At 26.3% G+C, this 13,547-nt stretch overlaps 1 protein-coding gene across 6 annotated transcripts in view; it reads left to right on the forward strand.

The window, feature by feature from the left end:
• Positions 1-13,547, forward strand: part of LOC114121293 (voltage-dependent calcium channel subunit alpha-2/delta-3) — a 42,286-nt gene that overhangs the window by 18,049 nt on the left and 10,690 nt on the right. The window contains exons 3-27 of one of the 6 annotated variants that reach the window (XM_027983553.2): positions 57-167; positions 4,757-4,940; positions 5,210-5,350; positions 6,217-6,488; positions 6,548-6,658; positions 6,824-7,013; positions 7,558-7,694; positions 7,763-7,849; positions 7,912-7,992; positions 8,083-8,157; positions 8,242-8,337; positions 8,408-8,479; positions 8,836-8,977; positions 9,047-9,092; positions 9,184-9,323; positions 9,382-9,432; positions 9,515-9,608; positions 9,851-9,895; positions 10,938-11,042; positions 11,110-11,222; positions 11,540-11,682; positions 11,750-12,001; positions 12,100-12,217; positions 12,333-12,681; positions 13,244-13,448. In XM_027983553.2, the coding sequence (XP_027839354.1) occupies positions 57-167; positions 4,757-4,940; positions 5,210-5,350; positions 6,217-6,488; positions 6,548-6,658; positions 6,824-7,013; positions 7,558-7,694; positions 7,763-7,849; positions 7,912-7,992; positions 8,083-8,157; positions 8,242-8,337; positions 8,408-8,479; positions 8,836-8,977; positions 9,047-9,092; positions 9,184-9,323; positions 9,382-9,432; positions 9,515-9,608; positions 9,851-9,895; positions 10,938-11,042; positions 11,110-11,222; positions 11,540-11,682; positions 11,750-12,001; positions 12,100-12,217; positions 12,333-12,681; positions 13,244-13,448 (3,360 nt within the window). Of the gene's footprint in view, positions 1-56; positions 168-4,756; positions 4,941-5,209; positions 5,351-6,216; positions 6,489-6,547; positions 6,659-6,823; positions 7,014-7,557; positions 7,695-7,762; positions 7,850-7,911; positions 7,993-8,082; positions 8,338-8,407; positions 8,480-8,835; positions 8,978-9,046; positions 9,093-9,183; positions 9,324-9,381; positions 9,433-9,514; positions 9,609-9,850; positions 9,896-10,390; positions 10,424-10,937; positions 11,043-11,109; positions 11,223-11,539; positions 11,683-11,749; positions 12,002-12,099; positions 12,218-12,332; positions 12,682-13,243; positions 13,449-13,547 lie in introns of all 6 variants that reach the window. The other 5 variants (XM_027983554.2, XM_027983550.2, XM_027983551.2 and 2 more) reach the window with 5 other exon arrangements.

Here is a 13,547-nt window from a genome sequence, read left to right on the forward strand (position 1 = left end):
CTCTGAATATATTAAAAAAAAAAAAAATAAACCTTTAACGTTGTATTTTGTAATAGAAATATCGAGAGCGAGAATCTAAAGTACGAAGAAAAGATGGACTTTTACTTATTCGTGATTTGGCAGCAGAAGTTAAAAATATGATGGATATCAAAATGAATTCTGTTTTGGTGAGTAAATTAATTTTTGTTGTTTTTTTTTTTAGTTATATATAAATAATCTTTAGAAATTACCTAAATTTAAAAACTGCATTTAAATATACTTTTACTGTTCAAATTTAAATGTTAAATTAAATTTATTTCTGAACTCTAAGTTTAGTGTACTCAATTATAAATGCTTACATTATTTTTTCAATGGTAATATATGTCCACAATCCTTTTTGAATTCCTAAAACTTGTATACAATTAACCAGCATTATTTAAAACAATGATGTTCCACTTAGTGGTTTGTCATCGTTAAATATACTCATAGGTACAGATGTAGGTACTCTTATATTATACATACAACATTTACACTATTTAAATGCGACGTATATGACGAGTTTCGAAACCGATTAAAACATTATTGCACATCCTCAATATGGCGTCTATATTACATCAATAAACGTTAATTAACTTAGCGTTGGCTGGGTGTAAGGTGGGGTGTAATTAGAGCTTCAATGGGTGTGTTGGTTGAGGGTCGTAACAATAAGCTTTATATTCCTCTCTCACTCTTTGTCTCATTAACTGTATGTTCCTCTCCCGCTTGTGTGTAGATTTTTGGAACCGATTGCTTTGTCGAATGGTTTTGGCACCAAGAGATAGTCAGGAAGAGAGAATCAGGAACACTGAGGCAAAGAGAGATAGAAATAGACGTGGAAGAGACACTCGCGCACACGCACATACAAACACAGACACAGTGCACAACTCGTCGAGGAATTTAATTAACAGGATTCGAGGTTGAAAAGGAGAACCACACCATTTTAACACCCTTAATGACTCCACACTTCCCATGCCATCTGACGAATGATATTATAAAGCACTTTGCACAGACCTGAAATCTCTCGTTTCTTTGCCATTTAATTTGCATAAGTCGTTACCAGTGCATAACCATTATGATTTGTACGCTATACTCGTTTTATTAACTTAATATCCTGTCAAAACAGTATTTTAATAATAATAGTAAGAATAATCGCAATTAAAATGGTGTAGCCACTGAAGCAATCGTGTCGTTATGAAATTGTGTGGTATATACACTACATTGTATATATTATCTCCTTACATCATTTTAAGCAATCGTAGTGTGTGAATTTAACAAATCAAAAATTGATTTGTAATTAAAACAAGTATAATGGATTTTATGTGTATGGTAATAAATATTCGAAAATAATTGTGTAATACAATTTTAGAATATAATATTTAAGGCAACAAAATTAAATTTTTAAATTTGCTACGTTTTTGTAGAAAAATTAAAACTAGAAAAGCCAAACTTTTATGTTATTGTTATTATATAATAATGTCAAATAATTTATTTAAGACATATAATAAATAATATTACGTTTGGAAAAAAAAATTATCGTAAAAACAGTAAAATATTTAAGTTTAATTTTACGGAACTACCCTAAAAAAAAAAAAATACTTTGCAACATTTTATTTAAAAAGTAATATTCTGAAATGAATAGTGATTATAATTAGGTACTTAGTACAAACAATTATAATAATATATTCTATAATTCATCTATAATAAAATATGATTAAAATTGTGTCATATATAAGAATATTCCATTACTACTTAAAGTATAATTTTCCATATAAAATGACTTAACTTCAAGTTTTTTAAAGACATCATTTTAAATTTTTCAACATTTTGTTTTAGGGTGTTAATAAACTATACGGGGCATTCAAAAAATTAAAAAGTTAATACAATTTCCTATTTATCCTAATTTTCTTATAAGAAATTTATAATAATATAGAAAATATATAAATATAATTTACTTTTATAAATATTTCAAGTTCCTAAATTTCAATGAAATTGTATATTTAACAGAACATTAAAAAAATAATATTTTACGTAAGAACATAAAACTTTTTATCTCTAATAGTTAGTATATTATTATTAATTATGCACAATGAAAATTTCAATATATTTTTATTAATTTTGAGCTATATTTATACGACAAGAGTAATATAATAATTATTTTATAGTAATAAGCAATCAATAACATAACGATTCTATATGAAAGAATATTATTTAATATTTGCGTTTCATTTTTGTTAAAAATTAGTTCAAATCATCTTCTTACTAATAGAAAAATAAATAACTAATATCTATAAATATAAATATAATCAATATAATGTATTCAGTAATATCGATTGCACATAAAATCATTTTTTACACGCAATGATTTAGTATTGAGTTCAAATTTAACATATTTATTACATTTTACTCAATAAAAAGGTAAACTTCACACTTACTATAATACATTAGCGAAAAATGCTGTATTTTTTTATTATATGAGAATTGAGATGTATAATATATATAATTATATTATATAACAGCTAGACAGGATATAGATACATGGTAAAGTTTGACCTCTAGTTAAGTACAGGATAGTTAGTGATAAGTAAATACTTTTCAGTATCATAATGTTATTATAATTCATTGCATAGGTAATGTAATAATATGTCATTGTATTCTATAAAATATCTTGATTAACACAATAAAATTTGATTTACTCCAGTACATTTTGGACTATTTTTAAGTTCTTTATAAAAATAATTAATGATTAAAGAATTTAAATATTTATTGAATATAGTAATTAATATATGAGTTACTTGCATTAAAATGTCAAACTCTAAAGCTACAAATTTAATTAAAAATAAAGTAAAAAATACATCGTTATTTAATTAAATAAATTCTACGTTATTTAAACTTTAAATCCCATAAAAATTGTAAATTTAACATAATTAGAAAAAGCACAAAAAACCTCTCCAACAAAAAACTTTTATCTTTTCAGTTTTTATTCTTATATACTTCCTATACAAAAGGTCTTCTTGTCTAAATTCTATTAATTGTCCAATACTAATTAATAGTATTGTTATAACATTTTTTATTTTATTAAATTGTTTTTGATTCTAGTAATTGCAAATAAATAGATTCTATTGATATTTCATATTTATATTATAGTTCTAAATGTTTTTGCTATTCAATTATTAAGTTGTATATAATATGCTTATTTAATTGTTTAGAAATAGATGAAATCAATTAAAATACATTTTCTAATGTTTCACGAATAAAAATGTATTTTTATTTTACAATCAAATTTTACATTTAATGTACATAATATTATTATTATCTTGTTTTTTTTTTTAGGTCAAACCCGACATTATTTAATATATTTAATCCATGTTAAAATACGATCTTTTAAAAATTAAATTAAAACTTGGTAAATAACTGTCAACATTTGTGGTATTATAAATTTAGAAAAATCACACTAACTATCGTAAATGTAAATGTGATCTGGCTTTTCAAAACCTTCACAAAAACTTTACTGGACGATGCCTGTCAGAATTATCCAGTAACGATGATTGTTAGTGTAAATATTTTCATTTAATTTAAATCATCTCTAAAATTCATTGGTAGTTGTGGTAGTTTTAAATGCGCATATTATTTTTTTCTTCTTCTTTTTTTAATAAAAATATTTTTATTATAACCTTAACATTTTTGATTTTGTTGTATTTTAATTTAAGTTAAATTAAAAATATATATTATTATATATAAGTTGAGAATTAAAATTTAAACATTTATTATAAAATAAAAAAAATGTCGGTTGTATTTAACACGTTTGTTAAATTATTGATATAAATTATTATTTTAATAATAATAATACATCGAAGTATAAAACAATTCAAACTTTGGTATTTTACGAATCATAATATATTTATATGTATATTACATTGGTTAGGTAATTGTTTAATATACAATTACTTGTATTTGACAGACTACTAAAAAATATAAAATTATTTGATTTTTAAAAAATATTTAAAAAAAAACCACTAAAATAAATAATTCGTATATATATACCAATAAAAAATATATTTTTTAGGCTTTAATTAAAACAACAATGTTAGAACTTTATACTTTAGTGAAATAAATATTATAATTACTTCAATAACTTTATAGTAAGACTATAAAATGTAGGGTATACACTACACAGCTATGAAGAATATGGTACATAGAAAAATTATAGTAAAAAACTTATAAAATAATGTGATCAATGCATACGTACCTATATGTGTCTCACATAACTAAAATATGTTAGTATTCTTATTTTTTTTTCAATATTTATACAGGTCACCAAAGAAAGTTCAGCGTACTTTTTACAAATCTAATAAACCGTTGTTGCCGAATAAAGTTTTAAAAATTACCAACCATCAACTTTGACTATTGTTTTACAGGTTTTTTCGATTTATTTCTGTCTCGAAAGTTTTGTACCCGTTTAGCAACTTTTTTCATTCTTCTTCCTTTCAGAATATTTTCACACACCACAAAGTATAATGCCTTGAGTGCGTCCAAAACCCAAGTCTGCAATATTTCAACTTTAGAATAATAGTTTATAGTTCAAAAATATTATTGAAAAACACAAACATACGCCATGTACTATTTAAAACTTAATTTTCTAATTGGATTGTTTTTGAAATAATTTTATAATAATATGTAAATGTATTTTTCTAATTTAAATATTTTTTCTATAAACACATTTTGAATTCATATTTTTTAGAGGCTAATGGAGGCTGGTGAACAATCTGCTTTAGCTAATCAAGAGGCTGCTGTAAAGAGTGAGCGCTATGTAAACGATGGATTTGGGGATTACAAGAGTCTTGAATCAACAGACCGATATGATCAATGTGCATTTAATACTACTGTAAACTGTGTGCTATTACAGAGCACTTATGTAGATCCAGGTAATTTCTGTTTTTAAAAAATAAAAAAAAACATTTATATAGATAAAATACGTATATAGATTACTGTAGATAACAGAAACATAAATTCAAGAGTATACCTATACTATATTTTAGTTAAACATATAATTTATAAATATTATACTTGTATAAAGTTACTGTATTTTTTTTAAACATTTTAAATAGATAGTATTGAAATATTGTTACTCTTGAATAATTCGTTTTAAATATTAAAAAAAAAAATGTTTTCAATTATATTATCACATTTAAAGATTCAGTTGATGAAACTATAGTTCGAGATATGCAGTGGACTGATCATTTGGATCCAATATTCGTAAGCAATTATGAAATGGATCCTGTACTATCGTGGCAATATTTCGGTAGCACAAAAGGGACACTTAGAAGATTTCCAAGTAAGTGTATACTGTTTACTTACCTATTGACGTTCTAGGTAGGCAATTTCACTATGTTATTCTTAAAGTATATTAGTGTCGCGATTAACGAGAATAAAATCAAATTATATTACATATTTTGATCACGAATGTCGAATACTGTAGTTTTTTTTTTTGTTAGTCGTTGATATATTATATCAAATCTTATTACATGGATTTCATTCACGAAATTATATTTATATTATTCATACAAAACCAATAAAATGTTTCAATAATACTAAATCAAATAAAGTATTAAATAAAAATAATTTATTGTTATACTATAAACATGACATAAATATTTTATAGACATTATTAATTATGATTAAATTACGATTTTTCATTTTTGTGATCAATCTATAACGAAAAAATAATATAGTTTAATCAACACAACTTGATTAAATATGAACGAAATAAAATTAAACTAGTGCTTATTGATACTAAATTGAATTACTCAAAACTAAAAGGATTCTTATTGAAGAAATATAAATTACATTAAATAGCGCCTTTTTAACAAAATTTAAGTCTTGAACTTCATCAAATTGTAATCAAGCAACTTAAATTGTATAAGAATATTGATAAGTGATCAAATTGATTTCCTTGCTCTTCTTACATTTAAAGTATATTTTTGTGTTGTCCAGCTACTTTTACTACTAATTATGGTTAAAATTAACTTATTCGAATTCATGTTAAGATTCACATTAAGACGTGTTAAGGAGTTATTTTTGATATCAACATATTTTAGTTTAACAAAAAAATTATTAAAGGTTTTAACGTAAATATTAGGCTACTAATTAGTGTAAATATATATATATTTATCATTATATGATTTATATTTTTTATTGTAGCATTGAGATGGCCTTCATATTCAGGATTATCACCATCTGCATTGTTTGACTATCGACTTAATCCGTGGTTTGTAGAGGCTGCAACCAGTGCCAAAGATATAGTTATAATTGCTGATTTTTCAATCGCATTATCAGACTATAAACTTAGTCTTGTAAGAGCTACTACTTTAGCGGCACTTGATACTCTGGGTGCTAACGATTTTGTTAATGTTTTATCCCTCGAGTCATCAAACTATGAAATTGTGCCATGTTTCAAAGAAATTATTGTTCAAGTAAACCTATATTATACGCGTTACTATTTTTAACAATATCTAATTCTTTTAAATTCTAGGCCAACGAGAAGAACTTAAGAGATTTAAGATCCGCTGTGGCACAATCAAAGTTTGCTGGCAGTTCTAACTTCACTGGAGCTTTAGCCCGTGCATTCGACATACTGCATAAAGTACCTTTGAATTAATTAATTTAGAAACTTATAGTTTGATACGGGGAGGAGTTAATTTGTTGGGTGAAGATAGATAGGGCGGATATTAGTATAATGGGCGAAATTCTATTCGTATTTGCTACCTACCAATATACTCTAAATAATGTCTTTTATATTAAAACACAGTTTAATCGCACCGGTCAAGGAAGTCAATGCAATCAAGCTATATTGATAATTACTGACGGTCCATTTGGACCTTATAAAGAAATTCTTCAACATAATAAACCACACATGCCGGTTCGAGTTTTTACGTATTTAATTGGTAAAGATGACTCAAACGCTGCTGATATGAATTGGATTGCTTGCAACAATAAAGGTAAACATTTAAATTTTACGTATTATACATACTTTTTAATAGGACTAATTTCACATTAATTGTTCCATTACATACAAATATTGATAAAATACATAATTATTCCTTACGTGAAACTAATTGAAAAGCAATTTACATTTTTAACGATAAAATATTTTTAAAAATGTTCGTGATATTGAACTTTTTTTGCTTATAAAAATATATATAACTGTTTTTTTAAATATATTTTTCTTATAACTATAAAAAAAAACTAACGATGAAGCCTGATAAATTTAATTTTAGACCCTTAAAGTATGACTAGGTACAATTTTTCTATCAAAAATCACTCAAATTGAAGCATTATTAATTTATAATACTCAAAAACATAATGACAGACACACACACACACAACTTATCACCACAAAAAATAAAAAATATTCACCATTATAGAATTAATAATGCTTTCATCGCTTAGTTCTAAATCTTAAAGTGAAAAAATTAATTATAAAACACTATTTATAAATAATTTACATTACAGACTACAGTTTATACGTTTAATACATTTTAGGTTATTTCGAACATATCGAAGACCAAAGAAATCTTCGAGAAAAAGTACTAAATTATGTTTTAGTTATGGCAAGACCATTAATCATGTATCAAACCGATCATCCGGTATATTGGTCACCAGTGTATCTTGCAAGCAAAGTATGTATCTTTGATAACTTCGAAAAAATTTATATTTTGTATTTGATTTTCAATTTTTAACATTTCAGGTTGACAATTTAAAAGCTACTGACACTATAGATGGCAGACTTATGACAACAGTATCTGCGCCCGTTTTTGACAGGAGAAACCATTCGGTAAATATACTGAGTACTTTCTATGATATCTTATATATTATTATTAAATTTCGTTTTGACAGGAACGAGCCGCCAATTTATTGGGTGTGGTTGGTATGGACGTCTATATTGACGACCTAAAGAAACTAGTTCCGGCCTATAAGGTAAATATAAAGTTTATATGCGAAAATTTGAGATATTTTTGATTTTTAAAATTATTTTTATAATTAATTTATTAATTTTTATTTTTTAAGCTCGGTGCCAATGGTTACTCTTTTATATTGGACAATAATGGACATGTCCTTTACCACCCTGACTTCCGGCCAACGGTAATAACTCATACCTACAATTTTATCATTGATACGACCATTATGATATTTAATAACTTTATGTATATAAATAATATTTTACAGCAATCTGATTCGGTCAGACCTCAATATAAGACGGTCGACCTGAGTGAGATTGAGTTACCGGACGTGGACACTAATAATAACACTCTATTGCTTGAAGTGAGTATTTATATTATTTTAATTTTAATATTTTTTCAATTTTTGAAAATGTTTTATAAATATACTTTAGTTGAGGAGAGAAATGATTGAGCAACGGGAAGGTGAAACTACTCTCAAAGTCAAAAATCACTTGGATAATATGGTAATCAACATACGATATTTTAGATAAATAAATTTAGATCTGTTTAAAAGTGTTTAAATATGATATAATTCAAATATTTTTGAAATTTGAAAAATTATTATATATTATTCAATTTGTGACGCTTCTTGTAAAACAGAAAAAATAAGTTGTAGATTATAAATTATTTTAATAAAAATATTTCTTTTATTAAAAACATTTAAAACTTCACAAATAAGATAGTGAGTTTATAAGAAAATTATAACTAAAATAAAACTTTATAGAAGTTTTAAACTTAAAAGTTATACCCACCCAAAATAATCTTCTATTAAACAAATTAAAATTTTGAAGTATTTAATTTTAAATTTTTTAATTTCCAGAGACGAGTATCTACTAGAAAATATAAATACTTTTATCATTCAATCGAAGACACACCTTATAGTTTGGGTATTGCTCTCCCAGAAAGTTATGGAATGTATGAACTACTTGGAGAAGAAGAAATAAAGTTGACTCAATTCAATAGTTAGTATTAAAATATGTGTTTAATGTTTATGTATAGATATTTTCAATTTATTTGTTTTCATTTTTCAGTTACAGAATATTTCAAAGGTAAAAATTGGAAAGTTCATCCTGATTGGTAAGTACATACTTACTTCAACACTGAATTAAAATGCTATTTTACTTTTATATATCAATCCATGTCTCATTATTGAAATCGAATTTTACAGGGTTTACTGTGAATATAACTATGGAAATGAACATAACTTTAAAACTCCCGAGGATAGAGTGTTGCATTTTTTGTCCAGAACCAAACGTCCTGGTTGGAAATGGATGTCATTAAGATCTAGAATGCCACAAAGAGAACCTGGTAATTATTTTGTGAATTAATTAACATTAAAAATATTGATTTTTGTGAACATTTTCAGGCACAAGTCAGGTTTATAACACGTGGAGAAAAGAAAAAGACTCTCATTACTGTAAGTGTTTTGTTAATGATACCTATATAATAACTTAAAGTACCTATCTATAGATTTATTAATGAGATTTTTTTAATTACAGGCGATAAAAACCTTTTACAATCCTTAGTGTTCGATGCATTAGTCACTGATAGTCTGGAAAAACAAACAAGTCAAATATCTAAGGTTGATAAACAGTAAGTATATCTTATAAATTTAAAAAAATTAATCTAAAAGTTTATAAAAATGATTTTTTTGTTGGTTTCAAGTTTTTCTGATTTTCAAATATTAAAATATTGAGTATTTTTACTATTTTATATAATTCGCTAAAAGGAAAGTTTAATTAAAGTAATAGTCAATAAAAAAAAAAAAAAAAAAATATATATATATATATATTTATATAGAGAGATTTACAATTTCTCAAACATTTTATTTTCAGTAAATCTACAAACGCGTTACTCAGAATGCAAAATATAAAAAATAGGTAAAAAAAAAACAAGAAGAAATATTTTGGCTGTTATATTTAAACACGCATTCTAACGCACTGAAATCACAAATTATGACTGATGTCTTACTTTATTGTGTAATCACAAACTGTATTATTTTATAAGTTAAATTAAAACACATTAAATATTCACATATGCACCAATATTAATTGATAAGCAATAAGCATGATTACTTATTTTGATTTTATTTGAAAATCGTATGATATCATAAAATAAAATATCTAAGTAGGTTTATATTATATTAAAATATGTAAACATTTACATAACTTGTATGAGTTATTAAAAAAAATGGTACCTACTATTTAAAAACGACAAATATATAACTTTGTAGATATTTTATTTTATCGATACGGTTTTTATTTATACTACCGTAAGTTATAGTTAATTACTCTCTTTTATTTTGTATTAATTATGATTTATTATATATTTGCACCTTATTTAAAAATTGCACTAACCTTGTCTACATTTTAAAGCCCAATAGCCACACTAATGGCACTTCTGCACAGGTAAAGTAGATGAAACATGTGGTACATTCAAACTATTTGCACTGAACTATGTAGATTTTATATTTTATTAGCTCAGTTTGTGACAGTACCTAACGTAATTTAGGATTGTTTTTCGGAAAATATGAAGTTCAATTGATTTTGAAATACATATTTTTTTAAATATTATAATTAAGAGTTCCACATCCTAGAAAATATTTTGAATTATTATTGCAGCGGATTTGGTAAGAGGTTTCACTCCCACATAATATTTAAATAATAAACGTCTGAAGAAGTAACTAAAATAGTATCTATATTTTATCTAATATTTACTTGGTAATTTTTTTTAAATCAATTAAAAATTAAAATTTGTTATGGATATGTTAACTTTTATAAATATTTAAAACTACGTGACTGTGGCTTCTTCAGAGTATTTTTTTTTATAATATTATAAAGTTAAATAAAATATGTATTAAATAGTACTGTTTCGTCCTGTATTAATTTGTAATTTTATATACTATGTTGCACGCGTTCGTAGCCAAGGACATCATATGTTTGGTGTAACGCTTACATTTATTGCGACAAGGAGTGGATTATTGAGATGGCGAGATCATGGAACAGCTAACAACAGAGGACCTGAGCCGTAATTTTTACGATTAAAAATGTTTTATTATTTAATATTATAATTAATTTTATACTCATTATTCTAGACATTTTAGTGAAACAAATAAAAAAGCCATAGACGAGGTATGGTACAAAAGAGCGATTGATCAACACAACATAGAACCAGAAAGTTTTGTGTTTTCAGTACCATTTAATTCCGGTTATTTTGATTTTTTTGATACTGAAGAACGTTCCATTTGTAATTTTCATACTTCTTTTTCTTCTATTGATGACATTGTAAACGATGAAAAATAACTATTGAAATATTCATTTAAACATAAAAAATAATATTATTGTTTATACAATTACTTTTACATCTCAATATAGTGTATGTAATATATATTCTATAAATTTTAAATATTATTTGATTTTTTTATTGATCGCCAAACACAAAAATTATATTTGGAAAATTACAATTGGGTATCTTGTTAATGTAAAAAGATAAAAACAAACCTAAGTTACTAAACTTCGTTACAGGCGCTGGACTCGATCGGCCACTAATTACAGCTACCCACGCGATGTTCGTCGAAAATAAAGGTCATCGAGCTGCAGCCGCGGTTGTTGGCATACAATTTCAACATTCATCGATCGCTTCACACTTCATCAACATCACTTCGGCAGTAAGTGTTAAAGTAGCAGTAAAATGATTACAAAATTCTTACATTTTTTTTTTGTATCTTTCGCAAGTGTACCGGCATGACTGGATGCAAGAAGACGTGCGCTTCCGATGATCTCGACTGCTATGTGTTAGATAACAATGGTTTCATCATAATATCTGAACAATCTCATCATACCGGCCAATTTTTCGGGCAAACAGACGGAACGATTATGGACTCGTTGGTACAGGATGGTATTTACAAGAAAATCACTATAGTGGATAATCAAGGCGCATGTCACAGCGGTATCGAACCTGGAACTGATTCAGCATCTTCTTTACGAGTAATCATACAAACATAATAATAATAATAATGCTTATCACTGTCTATCAATAAACAAACAGATCGACTCATTTACGACGCCTCTTGTTTGTTTTTCAGCCTTTTCAGCCGGTCATTTGGTTAGTAAGGTGGTTATTAGGTCGATTAGCTTGGTTAGCAATTGAGACTAACATCTATCACGTTCTATTCCCGGAGTGGATTCAAGCTCAAAATGAAGGTATATATTTTATTATACTTCTTATTATATAATTACCAAAAAGAAATATCTCGTGCTGATTCGATTTGTTATTCTGGTATTCACATATTATACACAGTTCGTCATTTTTCCACAGATCCAATTTATTCGGAATACGATCTGGGCCCAGATGAATTTGTTCCAGATCAAGGTGAGAAAACGACGGACCAGAGTGACAAGCCAATGACAGACGGTGGCGGCGATGATCAGGGGAGCTCTGGTAACGACTACAAAGACATGCCTCCGCATCCACCGCTATATGTGCCAAGCATGAAAAACGCCGAGTATTTCAGCCCAGTGTACAATCGAACACAACCGGGCATAACCAGAACGTGTCGTAAATCAGTCGATTTGTATGTCTTGCAACCTAACAGATTGAACATGAGTGGGTCGTTTAATCCGCTCAAAGGAAAATTGACCAATTGCCACGCCACTGGATGCGAGAGGTATTATAATGCTATTACCTATGTATTGCTATTTTCTTTATACATTATACCATTTATACCTACCTACTTAAACTTGACCACGTCAAAATAATTGATCATTGCCAAATTACGCGAAGAAACCCATTTACAATGTCTAAGATATGAAACAACTATTGCTTCTTAAATAATTTGGCTTATTATCATTTTATTCTAGTTTTAAATTCTATGTACAAATGAGTTGATTAAAAAATATTTTCATTTCTAGAAAACATAATATTTTGTATTAAAATATGTTTTCTATTTGGACTGTATACTATTTATTACCAACATAACACGGACAAAGCTTAGACAAATTAAACAAACTAGCTATTATTTTATATTTATCCATAAAAAAATAAAATAAATATATTCAATCATTTTATCGAGTTAAAATATTCACATCATCATGAGTAATTCATAAACTATTCTCTTAGACTCTATGAAATGTTAATTGAGTACTTTCGTATTTTACATAGATAGAAAAACCCATAGTTAAATTTTAAGGTTTGATATAATATATATTAATAACTTTTCGTATTTATAGGCCATTCAGCGTTCAAAAAATTCCCCATAGTAACCTAATACTATTAGTGGTGGATACCTTGTGTCCTTGTGGCAGCAAACAACTGAGCATTGAACCACAAGAGGTTCGAATGGCAACAGATGAATCTGGACAGCCGGTGTATAATTGTCAAGATCAAAATATGTTCCGGAGGCGCACAGGAAAGTGCATTAACTATCATCCGGAAGTGAGTTTTAATAATTTTGTAGACTGTAGTATTAATATTTTATAAGTCTTTTAACATTTAGTACTAATTATCCTAATACTAAAATTAGAAATGCTATTT

This window comes from Aphis gossypii, chromosome 2 (genome assembly GCF_020184175.1).
Source record: "Aphis gossypii isolate Hap1 chromosome 2, ASM2018417v2, whole genome shotgun sequence".
NCBI lineage: Eukaryota > Metazoa > Arthropoda > Insecta > Hemiptera > Aphididae > Aphis > Aphis gossypii.